A 23,990-nucleotide genomic window follows, 5' to 3' on the forward strand; every position below is an offset into this window, starting at 1 on the left:
AAAATTCACGTTTAATACTTTACTGCAGCAATGTCGATATAAAAACGCAGTGCATAAGTGCATCGTGTAAATCGATGATGAGGTCGTTCAGCGTAATTTGTAGAATTTGATTATCAAACTATATGCAATACATAACCAATAATTAGGAATATAACAACAACAACTGAAGATAGCACATTATGTTAATTTGTTTTTGTCCTGAGTTAGGCTAATTTAGGTGAGATGGCTTCTTTGAGTTTGGTTGACAGGTTTGGATGCGTTTAGTTGGATAGGCTGGGACTATTTATATTTTGAAACCATGATAACATTTGATCCCAGCAGTGGATACCCTTAATCATTGAAAAGAACTTGAACTTTGCAATAAAAGAACAGCTGCATGCCCAACCCAAATTATTGTAACTCCGAAATTGCCAACAAAATAATAAATATAATAAACATTATATTTCAGTCAACGCTAGTCGGCAAACCGAACGATAAGTTTTCCGGATTCATAAATTAAACGATTTGGAATGCCACAAAATGTTTTGTTTAACCCTTCACCTTCTTAAAGAGCGCCACCAAGATAGAATCTGCAGACACTACTAAAGCTATGAGACACGGCGCGTAACAGACCGAGATTACCTTCCATGTCACCTGTAGAAAAATAACTTATCCGACAACAAAATCTAATAATGCTTCTTCAAAGGATGGTGGGGAAACTACAAACATGCAAATTTGACTGCACACCTAAAAGCAAGTTTCATTGATGCATACACTTTTTTTTGCTATAGTCCAATCTGGGCACGCTAGTAATTCTATCACAAAGGCCCCCTTCAATGGCAAAATCATTGTGTTGGCTATTCAGGTAATCCGTCACAGAGCAATTGCTTTGTACAGTAGCAAACACAACGGATTCTCAATTGAAGGGATCCTCGTGAGTGTACGGTGACCATGTGCCCAAATTCCTCCATTGATTCTTCAAAGAAATTACTGCCTGATAGTTTCATTATCGTTTGAAAACAATAGGGGGCGCAATTCATATTCAATGGTAAGTCACTTCCTGCTTGCGCATTTTTTTGGAGAGTTGGGGCCTAATCATGCATAGTTCAGTTTTCCTTTGAATCATGGCAAGACACTTAGCCTGTTCTCTTTCTCTTTTTGGGTTAAATTAAAATTATCGCAAAGATAAATTGAGAGAAAAAAAATAGTTGATAAAAATGGCAGCGACGACGTGGATTCGAACCAGGGATCTTTATATCCATAGCTCATCTCGTTATCTACTAGCTAGGCTTCTGTGGTAGCTCGACGACGGCCGCATTTTAAAATGCTCCAACGTGACTGGTTGACTAAATAACAACAATGTTCTTGATAACATTGTTCTTTTTCGTGAATAAACATACCTAGCAGATTGAAACTACTGAATTATGCATGACTTGGCCCCAACCGTCCTGGGAATACAATTTAAGCTTCCCTCGTCCATGACCATATCAACATCATTGGGCAACGATGGGTGTCCACATGTATAGACAGGCATGCATAGGTTCATCTGCATTTTCTACTAGTCATTGTTGATTGCAAATCGTGGCTCGTGTCGGCAAACTCTCATCTACGTCTGTAAATCATGTCCACATGAAGAGCTTCTTACAATGCAGTGCTCCATCATGCGTTCGCTATGATGTGTCCATTTTTCACCCGCCGCTCCCAACCTCTGGAACAACCCACCAGTTGAACTACGACAAACGTCTTCTTTGCAGTTATTTAAATTGTCTCTTCAATCAAATTTGTTCACCTCTCCTTTCTTTTCAGTTTGAATTTCACTTATTTTTGCTGTGAAACCTTACAGTTATCATTTAATGATGTTGAATGCGCCATGATCATTTTACTTGGCGGATTCGACGCTATATAAGATTTTATAAGATTTATTAATCAATTACGAAATTAATTAAAATACACTACATGGTTTCATGTAAATCAATTTGTTTTGAACACAATATTATATTTTGGAAATTTGTAGCCCGTCCCAGCCGAAAAAGATACTCCTTATTGGTAAAGGTTAAGAGGTAGATAGGTTCGTCAACGTCTTCAGTGTCGATGAGGTCTTTTTGGCGATCTGCAGGAGTTTGGCTGCCTCTGCCTTGCCGGTCTCTTGCACCATCTTGCTGAAGATACCGTCTTCCTTCTGGAGCAGAACGTAAGGCTCGTCAAACTCGATGAGCTGCCCTGCGTCGAGCACCTGAAAAACAACAACAACAACAACAACAAGACTTAATGATCACCTCGGGAATCAAAAGACACATTTCCTCCGAGTTGTTAAAAAAAACCCGACATTTTGGATGGATCAATCAAACACATCACATCACAATGTATTACAAAATCGGTCGCACCACGAACCGACTTATCTCAATTTAAAGTTTGTCATAAATTTGTAGGCCCATTTTCTTTACTCCCTGTGTAAGAATTCAAGCTGTTTCGTTTTTGCTATAGATTAAACTTTATTGTATGCAATCCGTGTGCATCTTAGTTGCTTAGTTTTTAAGAAATTCGGTTCTCAAGATACACGTCACTTCGTGAAACATGTTTTATCGTATTCCATACAACGCACGTAATTGCGCCAGAGACCGGGATACGTCGGTTGGTGAAACAATAAATTCACACTTTTCATGTCGATGCTTCTTGGTGACGTCATGGCACTATTGGAATTTGCGTATAAAGCGGTGTATCGTAAAACGTCACATCGTCGTGAATGATTTTGAAGTTTTTAGAGATACACCGCAGAGTCTGGTGAGTGTTTTTAATATTCAGATCAGTGAAGAGGAGCATTTCGATGCAATGTAAACGTTAATAACGAAAACTCAATTTTGCCAAAAATTGAGATACGCCGGTTCGTGGTGCGACCGACGTAATGCGAAAACAGTATGTTCTGTTGGTCAATCAACATTCTATTATTAAATCTCGCATGCCCTGAAGTCATACCATAACTTTGTCCGAGTCCATTATTGTGTTGAGACGATGAGCTATTGTCAGAACTGTGCAGTGTTTGAACCGCCGTCTGATGGTTGCCTGAATCAAGCGGTCAGTTCTATTGGAAGGAAATAAAAAAAAATAACAACTTTATATTTTTTACGACAATAATAAGATCTCTAAAAGCCACCGCCAAATATAAATAGGGATTTTGCCCACTTTTCAATTCCATCACTTTATCCAGGAATCCACTTTGACCATGAATGGTCTCAGCTCTTCAACTCAACACTGATCCTGTAAATCAGTAACAGGTGGAAATGAGCATTTATTTATAAGTGGTCTTTCCTCATTTTATTTTTCAGGGTTAGTGTAAAGCGCCAGCGAGTTTCTTACGGGCTATCTGATTATCTGTATGAGAAATAAAAAATGGTGGATGATACAGTTGATTTAGTTAAAACCCGTATGGCGTTTGCCAGGTAAATCCTAAGCATGTACACTCACCTGATGTCCACGTTGGCTGTGGCTTCGTCCACTATGAGGATCTTGTTCTTGCGTAGGATAGCCCTAGCCAGACACAGTAGCTGCCTCTGACCCACACTGAAATTAGTGCCTCCCTCAGTCAAGACTGCCTCCAACTTGTCCGGTAGCTCCTCAATCGCTGGTTTCAACTCAACCTTTAATTTGGGACACAAAAAGGCGCTCTTAGTAGTGAAAATCATATCCACAAGTAGCCTCTTCTTGTTTTCTACGATTCCCCATCTTCCAGAGATTTGTCTAGTTACCTGTCGCAAGATTTTTCATTGCTTTCAAGCCCCAACGATGGAAACCTTGGATTAATAATTCGGTTCACAGTTTAGATTACCTACTGCTGAAATCGATACCGAGCGACAGCCAGTGCGAGAAAAAAAAGGGCATTTTTATATCTGCAGTTTTAGATTTGTTTGTGTGTCATTGTCTCAGTGTAGCCTAAATGAACAAACAGGGCATAGACGAAAGCAGAACACATTACGTACCTCTTCAACAGCCCTCCATATATCAGAATCCGAGTGTTCACTGAAAGGATCCAGGTTCTTGCGAAGTGTTCCGCTGAATAGAACTGGGTCCTTTGAGCATGGAGAACCAGTAAAAAACAAGGTTACAAGAAAAATCGTTCTACGATATCACGAACTAGTTTTAAAAGCAGATACGTAGACATTATGTTCGACGTTAACAAAAAACTAACATCCCTTAACCTTTCCAGAAAAGTAGCAAAAGCACATGGTGTAGGCCTACTCGAGGTGATTCTTTTTCTTTTGTTACTGAACATGTGTACAGTTTGCTAAGTTATAATAATAATAATATTTATAATAAATTTGGAAGGCTAATCAGCCTTACTCGCAGCTGGTATGCTGAATTGCAAAGGACGCGGTTACAACGTGGTAGGGCCGCTGGCACGTAAAGGCGCCTATGGCTGCCGGCCACATCGACCCATATATGACCACGGAGCACAGCCTGAGATCGAAAATGTTTGATTTTTTTCCAGAGGGAGGAAAACTGGAGGGCCCGGAGAAAAACCCTCGTGGCACAGGAGAGAACCAACGCACAACTCTACTCACATTTGATCCGCGGCCGGGATTCGAACCGTGGTCACCTTGGTGAGAGGCGAGCGCTTTACGCACAAGCCACCCATGCCACCAATGCTAAGGGGCTTTCATTACCTGTGGGATGAATGAGACTTTCTTGCGGAGGTCATGCAGTCCTATCAGGGCTGTGTTGATACCGTCTATCATTACGGTACCTGTGGGCTCAGCCAGTCTCATCAACACTGTCATCAGGGAACTCTTGCCGGCTCCTGTCCGGCCTACGATGCCCACCTGAAAGCCGCGATATGATGGGTATAAGGATGATTCTTTAAGCCTTCAAAATTAGTGCTTGATGTAACTTGATTGAATTCACCAAACACAAATCTGTTCTAACCAGTTAATCATAGACCAAGCTATAGTTGATGCAGCAATCCCGAGAGAGCATTGATCCCACCTCCCTTCAAAATTCATGTTGGTATACGATCTAATTCTAATTAATACATGTATGGTCGTCGATTACATCGGAAAGTACATGCAGACTCTTCCTTCTTCAAATCACTCGGCTGACGCCTGATTCTGCTTTGCATTTTTGTTTTGGCAAGAATAACGATAACAAGTAAAGTAGAACCTTCGTTTGCATACATGGATATGTAGTCTCACCTTTTCTGTTGGCCTGATGACGCAGTTAATTTCGCGTAGTACCAATGGCCCATCATCACTGTATCTCAGAGAGACATCTTGGAGCGTAATGCCGCCATCTTGTGGCCAGTCTGGAGGTGGCTTGTGATCGGTTTGCAATGGTGCCTCCGGTTTGATATCGATGTACTCACAAACACGCTCTACAGATATCATCTGAACGTACATAAAAAGACAGAGTGTCACTGATGACACAGATAGCCTTCAATCACTTCAGTTTGTTCTGTCTACAAAATGTTGTAACGTCAAAACAGAAGGAATTTTGATGAAAATCTCTGATGTTGTCGAGTCCTGCATGGATGCACTGGGGACTGCCCTAATTACATGCATGGACATCGGAAGTGTCACTCTATGAAATGAAATGTTTGGTCAAACTAAACGTTAGTCACCAGATCAAAATTGTAAAATATCATCTTTTCTGACATCTCTCTGCTGATCACCATGATAGCTGATCCGCTCACATCCGACTTGAGTCGTGTCCAAATGCAGGAGATCATTTGTGGCTACAGATTTGGTTCTGGCAAAGCGACACGGTGAAAAAAAGCCGTAGCCACAAGCGTTTCTTTTGGAGAGGGATAACTGTCAGAGCTCACCTGGTTTTCTAACTCTGCACTCTGTCGCACCGCCCACTGGAACTCCCCCATGAGACCCATCGCATACGTCAAGGAGAGACCGACAATGCCAGAGTTGAGATCAAGAACTACGGGAAAAACAAAATAAAATACACCCTTTTTAACCAGATTATCTTCGACACGGACTTTGGCAAATTGTTAAGACCAATGGATACCAAATCTATCACTTGTGTCTTTTGTTGACCATCTGCTAAGCCTTCTAAAGTGAAAAACCCCTTCTTTAATCATTACTAATTAGTTGAAGCTGTTATAGGTATATTCAAGATGGCGGTCAACTGAAAACTTAGATGGTAATGCAAAGGATGCGCAAAGCTTGAAGATGAAGTAATAATAATCGGCATTTAAGAACGCTCTTTTTAGTACACTAAATAATAATAAAATAATAATTAGTTCTTATATAGCGCATTACATACGAAATCTCAATGCGCTTTACAAAGAAATTACTTCAATACTTCTAAAAAGCTAAATATATATATTACTAGTCCATTAAAATGTTTAGTTTGAATGTTATTTGAATACATTTAAAAGCTCATAAAACTACTAATACATCAAAAAGTTAATTAATATATACGGTAAGACCCATAAAAAATGCATTAAAAATCACAATCACCTGGCTGGACGATTACTTAATAAAAATAATAATAATAATAATACGTTCTAGTGCTGGCTTAAAAAACTTACTTTCATCCTTTGCAGCAGATAAATAAAAGTACATGTACATTATTTGAAGCGGTTTATCTAGCTGAAGGCAATTTTAAAAAGATGTGTTTTAATAACCTTTTTGAAGTGATCAAGTGAGTTTGAATCCCGAATATAGGCCGGTAAGGTGTTCCAGAGCCGGGGAGCTGAAAGCGAGAACGCACGATCACTGTAAAAAGCAGTGCGCCCTCTGTGAGGTTGTTGAAGGAGGCGTTGTGATGATGACCGGAGACTGCGATTTGGTTGATACTGGGTGATGATCTCATTTAAGTAGACTGGGGCAAGCTCATTCAAGGTTTTGTAGGTGAGTAGCAAGATTTTAAAATGGATTCTTTGCGCGACAGGCAACCAGTGCAGATTGTAAAGCACAGGTTGTATGTGGTCACGATATTTGGTGCCTGTCAACAGCCTAGCAGCAGAGTTTTGAACTCTCTGCAACTTGGAAATGTCACACGCAGGGAGACCACAGAGGAGACTGTTGCAGTAGTCCAACCGAGATGTCACAAATGCATGTAGGAGTTGTTCTGTAGTAGTTTTATCGAGGTATCTGCGAATCTTACTAATCTTATGCAGGGCAAATGAAGCTGATCTTGTGATGGCGCGAACATGATATTTCATTTCCAAAGTGCTGTCTATAACGACACCAAGATCTCTGGCCGAGCTTGATGCTTCAATACCTACTTCTCCAACCAGTATTACAGTATTATTATTACCCCTGATCATTGGGCCAATTTAACATTCCAAATACCATCTCAGCTCCCTGGGGAGTATACAGCTCGATGCTGCCTGTTAGGCGCAAGCAAGCTAAATCAATCACATAACCATCTCTGCCATGAAGTAAACATAACCATGAAGTAAAGATTAATATCTGTAATAACTGTGTCCCTAAGGCCAAACAAAAAAGTCTCCGGTTTCTGGTATGCGCGCGCGTCGCCGTAGCCATGCGCGTCGGCAAAAGGATTTTTTTTTTCAATGAAAGATGATGTCTCAAAACCGCCAAACTCACTGGTTTGACTGGAATCCTGCTGCTGCACAATTTTAACGTGTATTTAGATGGGGTTATGATCAAGAATAAGCTTTATGTGGCCTCTCTGGACTCCCATATATTTGCATTAAGTTTAGTCGGGCACCATTTGCAGTCATCAGCCGACATTTGAAGCAAAAAAGTCAGGTTAAAAAAAAGAAGCCGCGTCGCCGCAACACTTTTTGGGCAAGCTCCATACCAGAAACTGGAGACTGTTTTTTTTTGGCCTAATACTATATTCATTTAAGCCCCACATTCCGAACAATAATGGACGTACCTGATGACAGGTTTTTTTACTTCAAAAATTAATGTAGCAAATTATGCTTATTAGGGTGACAGTGTCGTTATTTATACACATGTCAGGTGTGCAAACGCGCGCGTCAACATGATCAGTGTACATGCGCGTTGTACATACCCGTGTGTTTAAAAGCCATTGTACATGTAGCCTATACATGCATATCGTAGTCACATCTTGAAGCATATTTTTTTTTATAGTTTTACCCCCAATGGGTCTCAAAAATTAATATTATTCTAAACTTCTGTACTGTCATAGGTTATACCAAGTTAACTTCTCACATAAAGTTGAATTTACTCTCAAATTTGGCAGTTAGCCCCATGTTGGCCACTCACCAATTGTCTACACTCTTGAGCAAATTCATCCTTGAGGTTCGCCACTTATTACCCGAATCAACCCACAATTAAGGCACTGTAATTTCATGATAAGGTTGGGCAAAACTATATTACCAAAGTTGTTTAAGTGTGAAGTTTTGCACTCATTATTATGAAATGGTTTAATGGTTTAAGGCCACTTCATCCATACTACCTGTGATTATCTTTGTTTACTGGACTAAGTTACTTTGTGTAAGTACTGACTTACGATCTGCGGCAAAGACGCATGCAAAACTGACTCCGGTGACAAATAACACACACAAGAAATCCAGCTGAACACCGAACCATCGAGCCGCGGACAGGAATAGGAACCAGGCCCTAGTGTGGCCGTCCAGGTACCCGTCAAAGTCCGCGGTGAATCGCTGCTGAGCCTTGAAGGCGCGGACGGTACTCAGACCAGTCAGGGTGGCTGACAGGTGGGAGAATACTGGACTGCGAGCTAAAACAGGTGCACATGATTACATAATCGGTCAAACCATCCAATGAAGGAGGCAACAGGACAGTTGTGTTCGATATCTGTAGTCATCACGAGTTCATCACAAAAGAATATCAGGTGAAATGACAAGCTACATCAAGAATTGTGTTATCATTACACCGTAAAATGCATGTTTGTGTCCAATGGGCAAAATGAGTAATGTTTCTGAAAACAATCCACGGCCCCAATTTTGTAAAAAAGGGGAAAAGAGTATATTTAATTTAAAAAGGTGTACCTCATTTTGCTGGAAAACAACCTCAAGTAATCTTAATTTGTTATTTATTTTCTTCCCCAAAACAAGTTATTAAGGTAAAATTCCCCCTTCCCTTGTCTCCTTCCCCCTGCGGGATATGTTACCGCCTGTGACAAAGTTTTTCTTTTATCATTGTTCATCATTTTACATTATGATCTTGTGATTATGCATTTCAACGTTCAAGATTGGCCTACCTATTGCTTCCAATCTTTTAACGTCTCGAGAGGAGGCTAGGTAGTACTTCCTCGTGAACTGAAAGACGACTCCGATCGGCAATGTGAAAACGAGGCAAAAAGGGTTGAAGATGGAGATCAGGATGACATTGGCAATCGCACTTAAAGAAATCTGGAGAAGACAATGAAACAATGACATTAATTAACAACCAGAAATTGAGGCACTGACAATCAGGTCTTTGATTTAATTTTCTAGATACTCAGATAATCAATATTTAAGTAAATCCAGTTTGTTAGAAATTGTCAGTAGAAGGCAACTCACCTTTTTTTTTGATATACGCATAATTGTGTTTGTGTAGTCTGTACTTTACCTCAAGGAATTCGGTGAATGTAGATGGCAAAACGTCATCCATGTAGCCAATATCTTTAGCAAAGCGATTCAGAATCCGACCTGGAACCGAAATATACATACATCAGGTCCTTGCATTTCTGGCAGAACGTTTACATTTTGCCATCGTGCAGACAATATGTGGTATCTTCCATGATCCCATTTGAGGTTAGCGTAGAGCCTGTTCGGTGCACTAAACTGTCCAATAATGATCCATCGAACTGGGGGCATGTGTGCAGGCCCCGCAGTATGATTAAACAAACGAACGGCCGCGATGATGTGCATACACAACGCACAATATTCTGTTTTGTAAACTACAAAACATGTACCTCTCCTTGCCTCTAAGGACATCGATTACACTTGACCAACGCGGTAATTGATTAACAGTGTCTCACCCACAGGATTTGTATCAAAAAACTGCATGGGCGCTCTGATGATAGCGCCAAACATCTGGTTGTGTAGGGCCTTTGAGGCGGTAACAAAGACATGGAAGAACAGAAAGGCCCGAAGAAACAAGGCGGCGGTGGTAGCTCCACACAAGATGGCGTATATGCTTATGTAGTATGACCGGTTCTCGTACTCCGTGCCGTCCTGATAATACTACACATAGGACAAAATGAAAGAAAAAGCTAGGCCAAGCGTTTCCTTAGGTTTTACCTGTCACATAACTAACACTGAGCTAATCGTTTGTGGATAAAGAATAACTTTATTTTTCAAGATGGCCTGATTGGAATTTCACGTAAGCGTCATCGCTACGTTCTTCGAGACGCCCTTTCACTTGTGAGTAGTCAGCACAAACCGTTGAACTAGTGGGTGGTCAACTAAAAAAGGATTAAACCATAATTAAAGCTTGCGCATGCTCGCTAGGTTTCAAAAAGGTATCTCAATTTCAATACAACTGCATCTACCCTGACTATTTGACCAAGTGTACTTCAGCAAATGGCTCTGTACGCCATACCTTTCCTGATACTGATCCTACCCGTCAACCAACCTGACTGGTAACATTTCTGTCCACTAGATCCTTCTCTTCTTCGATTGTCCACATCGCTAGCCAGACATTCGTGTAAGAAAGCAATGCCTTAAACCAAAAGCAGAGAAGCAGAAACCGTAGCTCAGTTAAGCCAAATCAGTAGGATGCTGCTTTAGGTTTTTTTACTGTTAAACAAACACAATATCAACGGTAAGCATATTACCCATCAACGGTGTAGCCTTCCAATTGATTTTAGAGTCACCAAATTATTCCAAAAACCTAATTTTTGATATTATTGAGGTTAAAGAGGCAGGTGAAGCTTTTTTTATAATCCCGGCGATAAGAATCTACCTGTGCACCGACTACAACAATGACCCAGAAGAGCAGAAAGGGTACCCCAGCAGCCGCTCTGAAGAACCGGATGTACGCCATCCACTCCACAGTGCCGGCCACCATATCCTCAAGGACGACATCAAAAGGTGTCTCAACCTAGACAATTAGATAATTGATTGATATATGTAAACTCATTTGAATAAATTCCACTTGTATTTTTTTCTTACGAAGGAATCCACTTTACGAATCGTTTTGTGCATGAACCAAGAAAACGCACCTCATGACTGTCGGGGTGAAACGAGACATCTGAACAGATGGACACCGTGTCGTCAAGTCGTTCAGGATTTACATCATTCTCTCCATCGTAATCACCATCTACAGATTTCTTCTTCAAAAGGGCAGCGAAGTCCATGCCGTCTTCCTGCAGCTCTTGGAAGGTTCCGTATCCAGCCACCTCACCCTTACAGATGAGAGATAAATATCTGACAATAATAACTATATTTAAAAAACAAATAATGTTATTATCTTTTCTCTATCACCACTGAAGTTATCAACGTGAAATGAACTGCTTCTTAATAAGAAAAAAAATCATCAAAATTCAGCACTGCAGCCTGTACTATATCTTCACATATATATCTTCACATGAAGACATCCTTAAATGACGTGAACTACCTTGGTTGGGTTTACCTCGGAAATTGCCGCGAAACGAAGGTGAGTGCCGAAAAGGTTCATGTATATTTATTTAAGTACCTCCTTAAGAATGAGAATCTTGTCCGCCTTGTCAATGAATTGAAGCTGATGGGTGACAAGGATCACAGCTTTGTCCCTCATTTCATGGAGAATGCACCTATTGGAAAAACAAATACAAAAGTTGCCATCTCTTGAACTGAGACGTTTCTGGAAAGATGAGTACAATTTGTTTTTATCCATCGTAGGTTCTCACTTTTCAAAGAGGTGTCTACCAACTGCTGGATCTACTGCACTCAGAGGATCATCAAGTAGATACACATCGACATCGCTGTACAAGGCCCTGGCGAGGCTAACCCTTGCCCTCTGACCTCCACTAAGGGTCACACCACGCTCACCAACCAGCGTCAGGTCACCTTCAGGAAGCAGTTCGATATCCTGTAAATAGGAGCTCAGGGTTACACAATTATTCTGCATACAGAAAAAGTGTATCAGCCTCGAGTTTTCATCCGTGGCTTAAGAATTATCAAAAGGGTCAAGACAACATAGGATTTTCTTTATTTTGTTTGCCGGGATAACATAGTTCAATGTCTTCCCAAGCAAAACGCGGCCTGACATTAAGTCAAAGTCTCTCAAATCCTTTAAGTAAGGGCCCCCAAATTCTTTTAGAACAGAGTCTGTGGACGAAGTCAAGATTTTTAAAACCCAAGAAGTGTCATGCAAAGATCACCAGCGATTGAACAGCGCCACTTTCAATGGTCCCCACAAACTTACCCTGGTTAGCGCACACTGTGTGATGATTCGTTGGTACTTGGCCGGCTGGTATTCGTTGCCGAAGAGGATGTTGTCCCTTAGCGAGCCAGAAAGGATCCAGGGCTGTTGAGCCGTGTAGCCAACCCGACCATTCAAGACGTTAACTCCTGATACAGTAGGCATCTCTCCCAGAAGGGACATCAGAAGCGAAGACTGTTAAGAAGTAAACATCAAACACCTGAGATTGTGACGCCTTCATCATTGTGGGTATAAATTCACGTATTTCATGCGGAGACTCACACAAAGAGATCAATGATATCTATCGAATAAGTCTTTGACTGACTGTACCAGTCAAGAGAAATTGTAGAGAAGATGGAGAACAGGAGAACATGTCAAGCATCCCAAATTAAACCAATCCTTCAGGATGTAAACGGTAAGCCGCCCGGCTTACCTCGTGTATAAATATTGAAAGATGAACTACACACACTAATATGAAGGGGCAGAAAAATATGAACCTCTATATTGTAGCGAAAGTGCAACCCACGTGTTGACTTGTTTAATAGGAGACTAGCGCAATTAATTGTTGATTCAATAAGCTATATTGTTATTGCTGTGGCCAAAACAAGGTGTCCTACGGTGCTTATTTGACTTATTTGGGCCGAGTTACCTAATCAATTCATTCGGCGGTACATTTCTACCAAAACGAATTTGCATCCCGTAAGATTAACATTGCTTGCAACGTCTCGGGTCTGAGAAATGGTCTCATCAGGAGAATCCGCCACAATATGTCAAAGGAAGGATTCACCGGATTCGAATCATTTGGTTTACTAACCTTGCCACAACCAACAGGCCCAATGACTGCAAGCAACTCCCCTGGTTGAATTCGGAAAGTGACGTCTTGTAGCACTGTGTTCCTGATGTCCTTTTGATTGAGTAAAAACAATTCTATCTGACTGTGTTTTATACGATATTTCTATTTCGAATCAAATATAGAAGTCGTGGAAAAACAAACAATATGACACAATATTACTTCAATCGTTCCATTGGGTAATTCTGTAGGTTGTGGGTTCGAGTCCAGCCTGCGGCCATGGTGCTTGTGACCTTGGGCAAGTCACTTTGTCACTCATTGCTTCTATTAATCCAGGAGTAAATGGGTATTTGTGAGGTCAGAGATGGTTATTATGGTAGATTTTAGCTGCTATGCGCCGAAATGGCATCATCGAGCTGTATACACCCCATGGAGCTGAGATGGTATTTTGAATGTTTTATTGGTCGCATGAGCAGGATGACAATAATGTAACGCCTTGAGCACCAACAATGGTGGAAACGTACTTTTTATGAATAAGCATTATGGTCATAAACATTTTCTTGGTTAGGTCGACTAGTAGTACTGTCGCCCTATTCTTAAGGCCGCCATTTTGTCAAAGGTTAGAGCTACGTACGGTTTAAGTTTTTGGTTGCATGGCATGTATGTGCATGACGTCTCATATGCACGTCTTCTTAGTTTCGGTCACAAGTCTATGAAGTGTCAAACTGTGGTTGGTATTTATACTATCGCAAATGTTACCATTTGGGACACACTTTAGCCTGTGAGGTTTCCCATTGGGTAGACATGCGTAATTTAAGAGACGTTTCAATGTCTCCCTAATGCCTCAGCCGCCTTTTTAGAGGCGACATTTCATTGTCGCAAATACGCTAGATCGATCGGTCATGTTCCAATTAGCAAAAATACCGAAATTCATGGGCTAGGATGAGGAAAATTGGGTTTAGAAAAAACGGATAATCGCGTGTGTGTGTGTGGGCGTGTACAACCACTGCCTTGTGGGGTACCGGAACAATGGGAGGTACCCCACAAGGAATGCCCACCAACTTGCGGGGTACCGTTTTGGTACCCCACAAGTTATTAACGAAATAGATATATAGATTTTACTCAAAAATTAGGAATTTCCAAGGTGGGTTGATAAGTCGCAAATAAAAGAGTTTTAGAAAAGGGATATTAAGTCCGAATTTCAGCCCAGGAAATTAACTATGGTTACAATAAGAGCATTTAAAAAAAAGTGTGCGACGTTGCGAAATTTTAGTACACTAGAACAAATGAAGTACCCCACTTCTATGCCTATGTAAGCGTCAGTGTGTGTGTGTGGGTGCTCTTGTATGGCATTACGATTGCGGACAGACCCACAAAGGATTACAAAAGATCCTTTCAATTCCTCGAACGACGGTGCTTTTGTTCGAAACTGTCCTCGATCGCACGATTGCGTGCTTAGTGTAAGGGGAAGTGTTATAATACAAGGACAAATGAAACACAAAGCATTGTCCTCGGGCGTATAGAAATTCGCGACGGGGTGACTACAAATTCGTATCCTTGTGGAGACACACACACAATAGGGAACAAAACATTGTAAAGGTCTCCACAGGGCAACTTCTATAGATGAATAGGTCTCCACAAGGTTTTCACGAAATAGATATATGGGTTTTACTCAAAAACTAGGAATTTCCAAGGTGGTTTGATCTGTCGCAAATGAAAGAGTTTTAGAAAAGGGATATTAAGTCCAAATTTCAGCCAAGGAAACTAATTCTGGTTAAAATAAGAGCATTTTGAAACTTCACTTTCAAACTTGAACACTTTACTACACGAGAACAAAGGAATGTCTCCACAAGGATACAAATTTGAGAATGGGTGTGTGTGTGTGTGTACGCACAAATCTATGTGAATGTCTTCCCTGTATATGATTATCAATTATATTATTATTATTATTATTAATATGGGCAACTCTACCTTGTTCCAAGATCCGTGCATGTTCTCCACAACAATTCGCGCCCCATCTTCTTTCTCAGTATCGAGCTCGTTCGTATCAAGGTTAGTCTCGTCTGGTTCCTTTTCCTTGTTTACGGCAGTTCTAAGGTAGTCAACCAACTCACCATTGTCCACAGACTCAATTAGACTACTCGTTCTCTCTGTTTGCGCGCTCTCTGAATGCTCTGAGATGTCCAATTCGTTCCCAAGAAAACCATCTGTTTTGATCTTTTCCAATAAGGCCGTTTGCTCTTCCAGGAAAATATTATCAATGATGTCCGTATTAGGCTCATTTGCCTGTCTCTGCAGCTCCTCCATCAGCAAAAACATCTGGTCAGAAGAACAAAGAAGTACCATCAAAGACAATATGAAAGACACCTTCGTCTGTGTACAGCATACCCAGCCAGACCTAGCAGAAACGAGTGTAGTGCTGGTCCTATTCAGTGAGCAGATAATAATTACCAGCCGGGACAAAGGATTTATTTTTATTATATCCATAATTTGTTTGTATTACAAAGTGTACTCTAATTATATTTGAGTGAACCCTTTCACCACGGTCTTTATCACCCGAAGTCTTTGAATAGAGTAAAGTACTCTGAAAAATTGGAAGCCAACAACCATTAATGATAGTGAACACTTAGGAAGACGATCTTCACAAATCGAGGATACATATAATCTTAACTTTGTCGGCCTGAGGATTTTCTGTTTGCAATTCTCACCTGAATCCTTCGAATGGAGACGAGTCCCTCTGACAAGTACATGACCCCGCTTGGGAAATTTTTGGACAGGCAAGTCCTGGCGCTGTAGAACAGTGCGAGGACGGGGAAGACCTTAGAAGGCGTGACGGGATTTCCCAGAGAGGCGTAGACGATGAATGTGATGAATGTCGTCAATAGAGGGACGTCGAACCGGAGGGCTCCAATTATTGCGCGCAAATAGGCACTGTGCAAAATTTTCCGTACCTCCTTTCTGTAGACAGGAAGAAACAAAACTGTCTACAAAAAAACTTATTTTTTTTTATTCAGCAGACTGCTTACTTAGATAAACTGGTTTATTTGCCGACCATCTCACCATCGCAACTTTGTAGACCTACTCACTGCACGGTACCAGGGCCCAATTTCACGGTGCTGCTAAGCAAACCAATTTGCTTAGCACAAGAAAGTCTGGCTTATAAAAGCAGCCTATCAGCCAAAACTCCGCGTGGTTTTCATGCTATAGCAAACAACAGCTAAATACTAATCAAGAGTAATATACATACATGGAGTTTTTGCTGGTAACCTGCTTTTATAAACCAGACTTTTTTGTGCTAAGCAAAGCCAAAAAATAGGCCCCAGTTGTCGATAATCACCTGAACAGACTGGAATTGCCAAAGGTCGGAAGGGCTCCACACAGCAGCCATCGGCCCCAGACAGCTGACAACAAGTCCGGTCAGCAGGTAAGCTCATTACACAAACCCTTTAGTTTTAAATTACACTATGGCAATAGCGTGCGATACTTCATACACTGCATTCCCTCCCCTTCAAGAAATAATAATACTCGAGCCATCTTCACCCCCCCCCCCGAGAATCAAGTTCTGTATCCGACCTTGCTCTGGGCAGATATATTGTATGAGGGAAGTCAACTTACTCTCGGCTTTCGGCGACAAGTTTTCCAAACGAGTGTTCCCACGCGTATATTTTGATGACGCGTATGCAAGATATCACTTCATTCATGATGCGGATCCTTGCATCCGACAACAAGGCCGTTTTGGATCTGAAAAAAGGAAAACGGCAAATGGGAAATTTTACAACAAAGATCTTGAGGTTGTTTAAAGTTGCATTACTTTAGAGTGAAGACAATTTAAAACAAAACACTCCTCACCTCGGAAATTAGTGTAGTATAATGTTAACCTACCTTTTTGGTTTTATAACGAAACATCTCACATTGCACAGGGTTTGTCTAACACAATATGCACATATGCATACCAGACAATTGTATATTTAGACGACATTGGTACCACGGGGTCTGCTCATAAGTCCGACGCCTATAAGTCCGACATTTCGGACTTATGAGGAGTCAGAAGTTCGTGAAAACGAAAACTGACGTGTTTTGGGAGAGTGCGCGCACACACTGCGCATGCGTGCGCGCACTCTCCAAAAACACGTCAATTTTCGTTTTCACGAACTGACACTCCCTAACGCTATTGCATGCGCACACTCTAAAAAAACACGTAAATGTTTGTTTTTGACGAACTGACACCCTGTGCAGGGTCACTTCGTGGTAACAAAAAAGACCAGAATTGACCAATTTCTTGAAAATTCATTAGTAAAATTTGCTTATTTTAGATGATTTCAGCAATTTAATCTTCGTCATGTTAAACTTCATGATACAAACTGCTAATATCGGCCAAAAAAAAGGAAATTTGAATTTTTAAATTTTTGTGTACACATGTGATGCAGAGGGTGTCAGTTCGTGGTGCCGGTGACGGTATGAGGCGTAGGATCTATGAGGCTGAATAAATGAATTTTGTGCCTCATAAGTCCGAAATTGTGCACTTATGGGGCGTCGGACCTATGAGGCGTCGGACTAATGATACAGCCCCGGTACCACAGTGTACCGAAAGCTGTAGCCCAGTGTTGTGGTAGTATAGTAGTTGTTGCACCAAGTGGTCATTATTATTGTACTGTGCACGTAATAGAGAGCAATCCCATGTCAACATTCAACACAGCTAAAGGCCTACTGCCTGTTGGTACAGGGGTCAAAACTGTCTTTAGTTATCTGATCGACAGTTTGCCAAAGAATAAGTCAAAACGGATATCACCATGTGTTTCTTAATGCATCCAGGATTACCTAAATTTGGAACATAGTTTCGCCATGTAACCTTGCAGGGGTGCCATGAAGATCAAAATGGAGATCCCGGCGAGGCAAGACACTCCGATCTCTCTCCATGCTAGGGCGACCACAGCAGTCAGCTGTAGAGGAGCTATCCAGAGGTAGTGGATGAACACGGCGACCTATTAAAAAAGAGACGATGCAGTTTGGTTCATTATTAAGCAACTCCTGACATACGAAATGTGGAAAGGATGTGGGATCGATGGGGGTATATATAGCTGCTACTACAGCTGGTGCACCATGACACAATGACACAAAGTTAACAGCCAGTCAAACGTAGTCTCAACATTGTGAAGAACCCATCGTGAGAATAAGGAGCATTAACCACGTCCATCAATTATGTTTTCAGGAGTGTCTTTTTTTATGACACGTTTCTTTCTTTAAACGACACGCAATTGTTGGCATTGTTCCGCCAGGAAGAGCACCACCTTTTGTCGGACAGTACCCATGATTTGCCGCTTTTGGTCTGGATGCAAGACAGTTTTGCCAAAACCAAAAGATTCTGACTATTTCTGATGAATCTAAGGTCATGTAGCCGTCAGTGTCACGTGACCAAAACGGGAGTATTTTCGAATGCGTTTCGTCAACACTATCGGATAGCGCCTGGGTAGTTTTGGGTATAAAATAGGTTTTCTTTACCTGCCCTGCTTATTAACATTAAATAATGAACGTAATTGAACGTAAAATAAAACCCTTGTAATTCATTGACGACTTGATGTATCAAGAATGCACTCGGATCGCAAGAGGGGTAAGCTTTTCTGCTTCACTACGCATCACTTTTGTTGCAAAAAAAAATGTTCTTGAAGGTAACAAGTTGGTATATTGGTCAGACGCTGTCAATTTTTTTTTAAATAATTATCAGAGGATTTAGTACGTCAACAGCAATCGGTCAGGGTTGTTTTTTACATACTGCTCAATTTGTCACCACATTTTGAGTATCGTGTAATTGTAAGTCCCACTGGCAGTCACACGTGATCTCTTTTTGGCGCGTACCAAATCGAATCTGTTGACGTCATTGGATAAGATGTTGACCAGTTGACCGATTGTCGTTTCTCCTAAAGCTAGGTTGCTGAGTCTTAAGGCCTGCAATATTGAGAACAAAACAAGAATTAGCTAGATTCCTTACAATGTCATTTGTAAGGACATTTTGTAAATTTTGTGAAGATTCCTTTACCAATATCATATCGTGTTTAAACTAGCTGTGCTGAGATTACTCATGAATGATTAAATGATTAAATACACATCGTTGGAGTAATCATGTACTCTGCGTTTGCTACGCATTGATGGGTTTATTTATACTGTAATGGCGTTGTTCTGACAACATGGTAGGGATTGGTCTTTTAATATCACATTATTTTTTGTTATAATTCAACAGTTGTGTAACCAGTTGTGTAAAAAACTGAACAAGTTGTGTACTATTTTACACAAGTTGTGTAAACAACAGTTTACACAAAAGGTTGCTAGGTTCATATAGTACACAATCGTTTGATTTTTACACAACCGAAATAACAATGAATAGCTTATACTGGTTGGTCTGGTTAGTGTTCATTCGTTTTGAACGTACGCATGACGGGCATTTACGTCTCAGCCAATGAAAAGCTGTGCTTGCCACGCTCCACCCACAGTTACCGCCCACCGTGACCGTCCACCGCCTTACTTTTATTATTCAAATTGTTCGGTGCTTCTATTAATCACGATAACAATGCAAGAGGATTACAAGTCGTTGAGCGGTACAAATTTCAACATAACAAAAGAACATTCTAAGTGGCAGGATCGGGAACAATAAAGTGGAGTTGTATAGTGCTGTACCTATGACGTGATGAAGAAATGCACTGGAAATGTTGTACATACGTGTATACGTATATAGGATACTATAGTGCACGTACAACTCAAACTCATGTTGAAATCTTTCGACAAAGTTTGTGAACCCTTTTTCCTGTCAATAAAAGTAAACTCAAACAAATCTCTGCTTCTTTGAAGCTCTATCGTATAATCTCCGATAAATAAAAACTGAAATTAACAAAATAAAAGACTTGTTATCGATTATATCACATGTATTATAAATAAATAATTATAAATAAAAATTGGAAGGACTTGCCGAATGATGGGTCAGCTAAGTTTGTTGATTGTAGTTTCAGGTCATTGTACTCTTTAAACAGTTTGCTGCAGTTTTTTCGTTTTTAGTTATGAAAAGAATATGATAAAAATACGGTACATACAAATATTTCTTGATTTACTGTGATTTACTCTATAAACCTATGATTTACTCCATAAACCTCTTCTTTGTTTATAAACTTATGGCGATATGCATTAAAACCAGTTCCCCTTTCCTCATCATTGATATTCACACGGGCACATTTGTCGAACGTTCCCCATATCGTGCCTCACTTTCGTCTTGCTTTCAGGGTGACAGAACCCGACGGTACGTGGCCTTTAGCAATGTATATGTCTTGTTAATCTGAATACTGACTGTACCCTGCGTAAGCATTTATAATCCTATGTACCATTTTTATTGTTGTTCTAAGTAGCGCTCGTACCCTGCCTTAGCCTTATTATTTCCTTGCGTTCCGAGTGTATTGTTAATCTGAATACTGACTGTGCCCTACGTAAGCCCTTATAATAGTGTCTATTGTAGCGCTCGTACCCTGCCTAAGCCTTATTCTTTCCTTACGTGCTAAGTGTATTGTAAATCTGAATACTGACTGTGCCCTACGTAAGCCCTTATAATAGTGTCTATTGTAGCGCTCGTACCCTGCCTAAGCCTTATTCTTTCCTTGCGTTTCAAGTGTATTGTTAATCTGAACACTGACTGTACCCTACGTAAGCCCTTATAATAGTGTCTATTGTAGCGCTCGTACCCTGCCTAAGCCTTATTCTTTCCTTACGTGGCAAGTGTATTGTAAATCTGAATACTGACTGTGCCCTACGTAAGCCCTTATAATAGTGTCTATTGTAGCTCTCGTACCCTGCCTAAGCCTTATTCTTTCCTTGCGTTTCAAGTGTATTGTTAATCTGAATACTGACTGTACCCTACGTAAGCCCTTATAATAGTGTCTATTGTAGCGCTCGTACCCTGCCTAAGCCTTATTCTTTCCTTGCGTTTCAAGAGTATTGTTAATCTGAATACTGACTGTACCCTACGTAAGCCTTTATAATGGTGTCTATAGCAGTCGTACTCTGCCTTAGCCTTTTTCTTTCCTTACATTTCAAGTAAATTGTTAATCTGAATACTGACTGTATGCTGTACCCTACGTAAGCCTTCAGAATAGTTTCTATTGTAGCGCAATCTTGGCAAAGGTGCAGGCAAACAAAATATGCCCGTGCAGAGAAAACCCATAAACAGAGTGTTGAAATAATTCCAAAGAAAAGCCAGCTCTTCGTCGAGAAAAAAATCAACAGGGGGTAAACTTATCAATAAAAGCAAGTAATAACATAGAAAGGAACATGATTGTGGCCACGGGATCCATGACTAAAGGCAGTATGTATACAGAAGGCTTAAATGCCGAGAGGACTCCCTGCAGTTTGAATTTATATACCTGCACTAAACTAATTACGTGCGTAATTCTGTTTGCTTTAGGACAAAAAAGAGGTTTTTTTTACCCGTTTATTTTGCTTCAAATGTCGGCTGATGACTGCAAATGGTGCCCGACTAAACTTGGTGCAAATATTATGAGAGACCAGAGAGGCCACATAAAGCTTATTCTCGATCATAACACCATCTAAAAACACGTTAAAATTGTGCAGCAGCAGGATTCCAGTCAAACCAGTGAGTTTGGCGGTTTTGAGACATCATCTTTCATTGAAAATACCTTTTCATTTTGCCGACGCGCATGGCTACGGCGACGCGCAGGCATACCAGAAACCGGAGACTTTTTTTTGGGCCTTGCCGACTAGATTTTGTTCAAAACACATCATGTACAATGTACATGTACTTGCAAAATTGCTTCGATAGAAAGATTCAGCAGGCATTGTGTCAGACAGCTTTCATTGTAAGAAATCCTCTTTGGTAATTTAGATTTTTGTACCGCTCAACGAGTTGGAATCCTCTTGCATGCAGCAAACAATTTGAATAATAAAAGTAAGGCTGTGGACGGTCACGGTGGGCGGTAACTGTGGGTGGAGCGTGGCAAGCAAAGCTTTTCATTGGCTGAAACGTAAATGCCCGTCTTGCGTACGTTCAAAACGAATGAACACTGATTGGACCGTGCGGGGATAACACTAAGCTGGATTAACTCAATGAAGGGTTCACTCCCTACTGAATTTTCCTATTTGGATCTTGAATCACCTTTCTGAAGATGAGACCTGAGCAGGACGTCCTTAGCCTCATTCCTGTGATCCCATAGCTGAAGTAGCAGGCATGGTGGGTGATAACCATGAGGAGGGAAGACAAGGACATGCCCAATGCTTGCAAGTAGGCTTCCGTGGTCGACACGAGATCCGTGGAGAAATACAGAACAAGACGACTCAGCATCACTGGCTGCGCCATCTTCAAGACGACCTCCTGTTGACAATGTCCACATCCAAAATACATGTTTGAAAATTAAGAAGGACATCTGAATAAACAAAACACTGATATAATAACGTATTTACGATTGGTTGATGTTATATTTTATGTAAACAGCATGGACCCTTTGTGGTTATTTTCCAAAGTGAATTTTGTTTAATTATTTACAAACACGAGACCAATCCAAATAACAAGTTGTAGGCGAAGATTATTATTTGCATCAGAATCCCCGCTGCCATTTTTGAGAAAATTATCGTTGATTATCAATCGGCCCTTTGGCCTCGATATCGATCCCTTGATCAGCAGAGATCCCCACCTTAAGGTAAATCAAGCCCATTAATTGCTGTAGAAAGTGCTCGCCGTCGTTTTTTAACATAAATTTGGTGTTGAATGTTTACCATTTAAAAGATGCTTTTATTTAAAATGTTGTAAATAACCTAGGATTACATAACCCAGAATAATGATTTGGACTTTAGGTGACTGACTTCGAATCGGATATATTATTCATGTAATCAATGTCTAGCGTTTTAATTGCCAAGAATTTGAAAAATGTCTCCCTATATCTCTTTTGTGGAAGGTAGTAAACTCATTCACATCATACAGCTGGTTTTCGTTACCTCAATGAATGCAGGAAAGCCGTGTGTTGTGGAATACCAGCCAAAAGCTCTAACCAACGCCCATCGAAGAGACGGAGCCTTTCCAGTGGCTTCACTTTTCTTAATTTCTTTATTCCACTCCCTGCGTGGAGAAATGAAATTCAAAAGATCATACTCGACCTACCAACGATAACATACAATAAAGATTTACAACTGTAATATAGTCATTGTTTTCCCTCTCCACGGGTAGTCAGATGTAAATGTATTTGTTCGTGTTATTGTCATTGATCTGAAAGCTTATAGTGTGCTCAAATGCTATTGACACTTGGTTTTTATATACACATTTCGTTTTGGGATAGGGTTTTGCATTAGCACATACTTTACCTCTTGAGTTTCCCGACCACAACAACAGCGGAGTCGTCAGGCAGAACGTCATACAAGTCTGTTTCAACAAGAAGTCTCTTGTAGCCCCGACGAAAGAAGTCAAACATCCAACTTCATGAAGAAAAGGATAATTTATTGTGTTAAGGAGAAAAAATGAAGGAGGAAATGTAGATAACAATACAGGGAGTATAAAGTAGGTATGGGTCAATGTGCAGGTATGGTGTTTAGTTATCTTACATGAAAAATAGTTTAGAGAAGAGACCAGCTGTCTTCATAGGATGTGGCGGTCTTCTGACTCCAGAGGGTGCTTTGACCGGTTCGTCCTCAGTCTGCGTCGAATCTGGAACTTGGTTAGGGTTGCTGTCGTAACACGACGTTGTGGATGAACCGCGGACTTTAGGGGCTGCCATGACGGTGCTGGAAATATAATATGGAATGAATAAATGATTGTCTATCGTGTCAGAATATAGGTGCTTGTTCTAATAGCTATTTTGTTGCAGTGACACGTACTTGCCGAGCGATAAGGTCACCGATGCGTGTACACGTGTGTTTCCCAAAATACAAAGTTCGAGTGTAGTCCATAG

The 23,990-nt window shown here is 40.7% G+C and overlaps 1 protein-coding gene across 1 annotated transcript; it reads right to left on the bottom strand.

Annotated features, from left to right (window-relative positions):
• Positions 1 to 1,993: 1,993 nt before the first annotated feature.
• On the bottom strand, positions 1,994 to 23,690 carry LOC119735956 (multidrug resistance-associated protein 4-like). Its single transcript, XM_038209933.1, has 27 exons — positions 23,644 to 23,690; positions 23,407 to 23,517; positions 23,044 to 23,164; positions 22,208 to 22,423; positions 18,916 to 19,005; positions 17,881 to 18,044; positions 16,678 to 16,803; positions 15,771 to 16,020; positions 15,034 to 15,381; positions 13,087 to 13,176; positions 12,276 to 12,467; positions 11,758 to 11,939; positions 11,565 to 11,661; positions 11,092 to 11,274; positions 10,833 to 10,970; positions 10,503 to 10,589; positions 9,907 to 10,102; positions 9,495 to 9,574; positions 9,145 to 9,295; positions 8,431 to 8,661; positions 5,792 to 5,898; positions 5,163 to 5,354; positions 4,638 to 4,793; positions 3,954 to 4,043; positions 3,442 to 3,614; positions 2,953 to 3,058; positions 1,994 to 2,212 (listed from the first exon to the last, which is right to left on the bottom strand). The coding sequence occupies exons 1-27, from the start codon at positions 23,679 to 23,681 to the stop codon at positions 2,033 to 2,035; spliced, it is 4,095 nt and encodes a 1,364-aa protein (XP_038065861.1). The 5' UTR covers positions 23,682 to 23,690; the 3' UTR covers positions 1,994 to 2,032.
• Between the last annotated feature and the right edge of the window lie 300 nt (positions 23,691 to 23,990).

The sequence above is a fragment of the Patiria miniata genome, unplaced genomic scaffold (genome assembly GCF_015706575.1).
Source record: "Patiria miniata isolate m_02_andy unplaced genomic scaffold, ASM1570657v1 HiC_scaffold_29, whole genome shotgun sequence".
Taxonomy (NCBI): domain Eukaryota; kingdom Metazoa; phylum Echinodermata; class Asteroidea; order Valvatida; family Asterinidae; genus Patiria; species Patiria miniata.

Coding starts and splice junctions, on each gene's coding strand:
- LOC119735956 (XM_038209933.1), bottom strand. CDS start 23,681: ATGAAGACAGCTGGTCTCTTCTCTAAACTATTTTTCAT. Junction 23,518..23,643: donor TTCTCTAAACTATTTTTCAT/GTAAGATAACTA, acceptor TTCTTCATGAAG/TTGGATGTTTGACTTCTTTC. Junction 15,382..15,770: donor TCTCCATTCGAAGGATTCAG/GTGAGAATTGCA, acceptor TCTTCTGACCAG/ATGTTTTTGCTGATGGAGGA.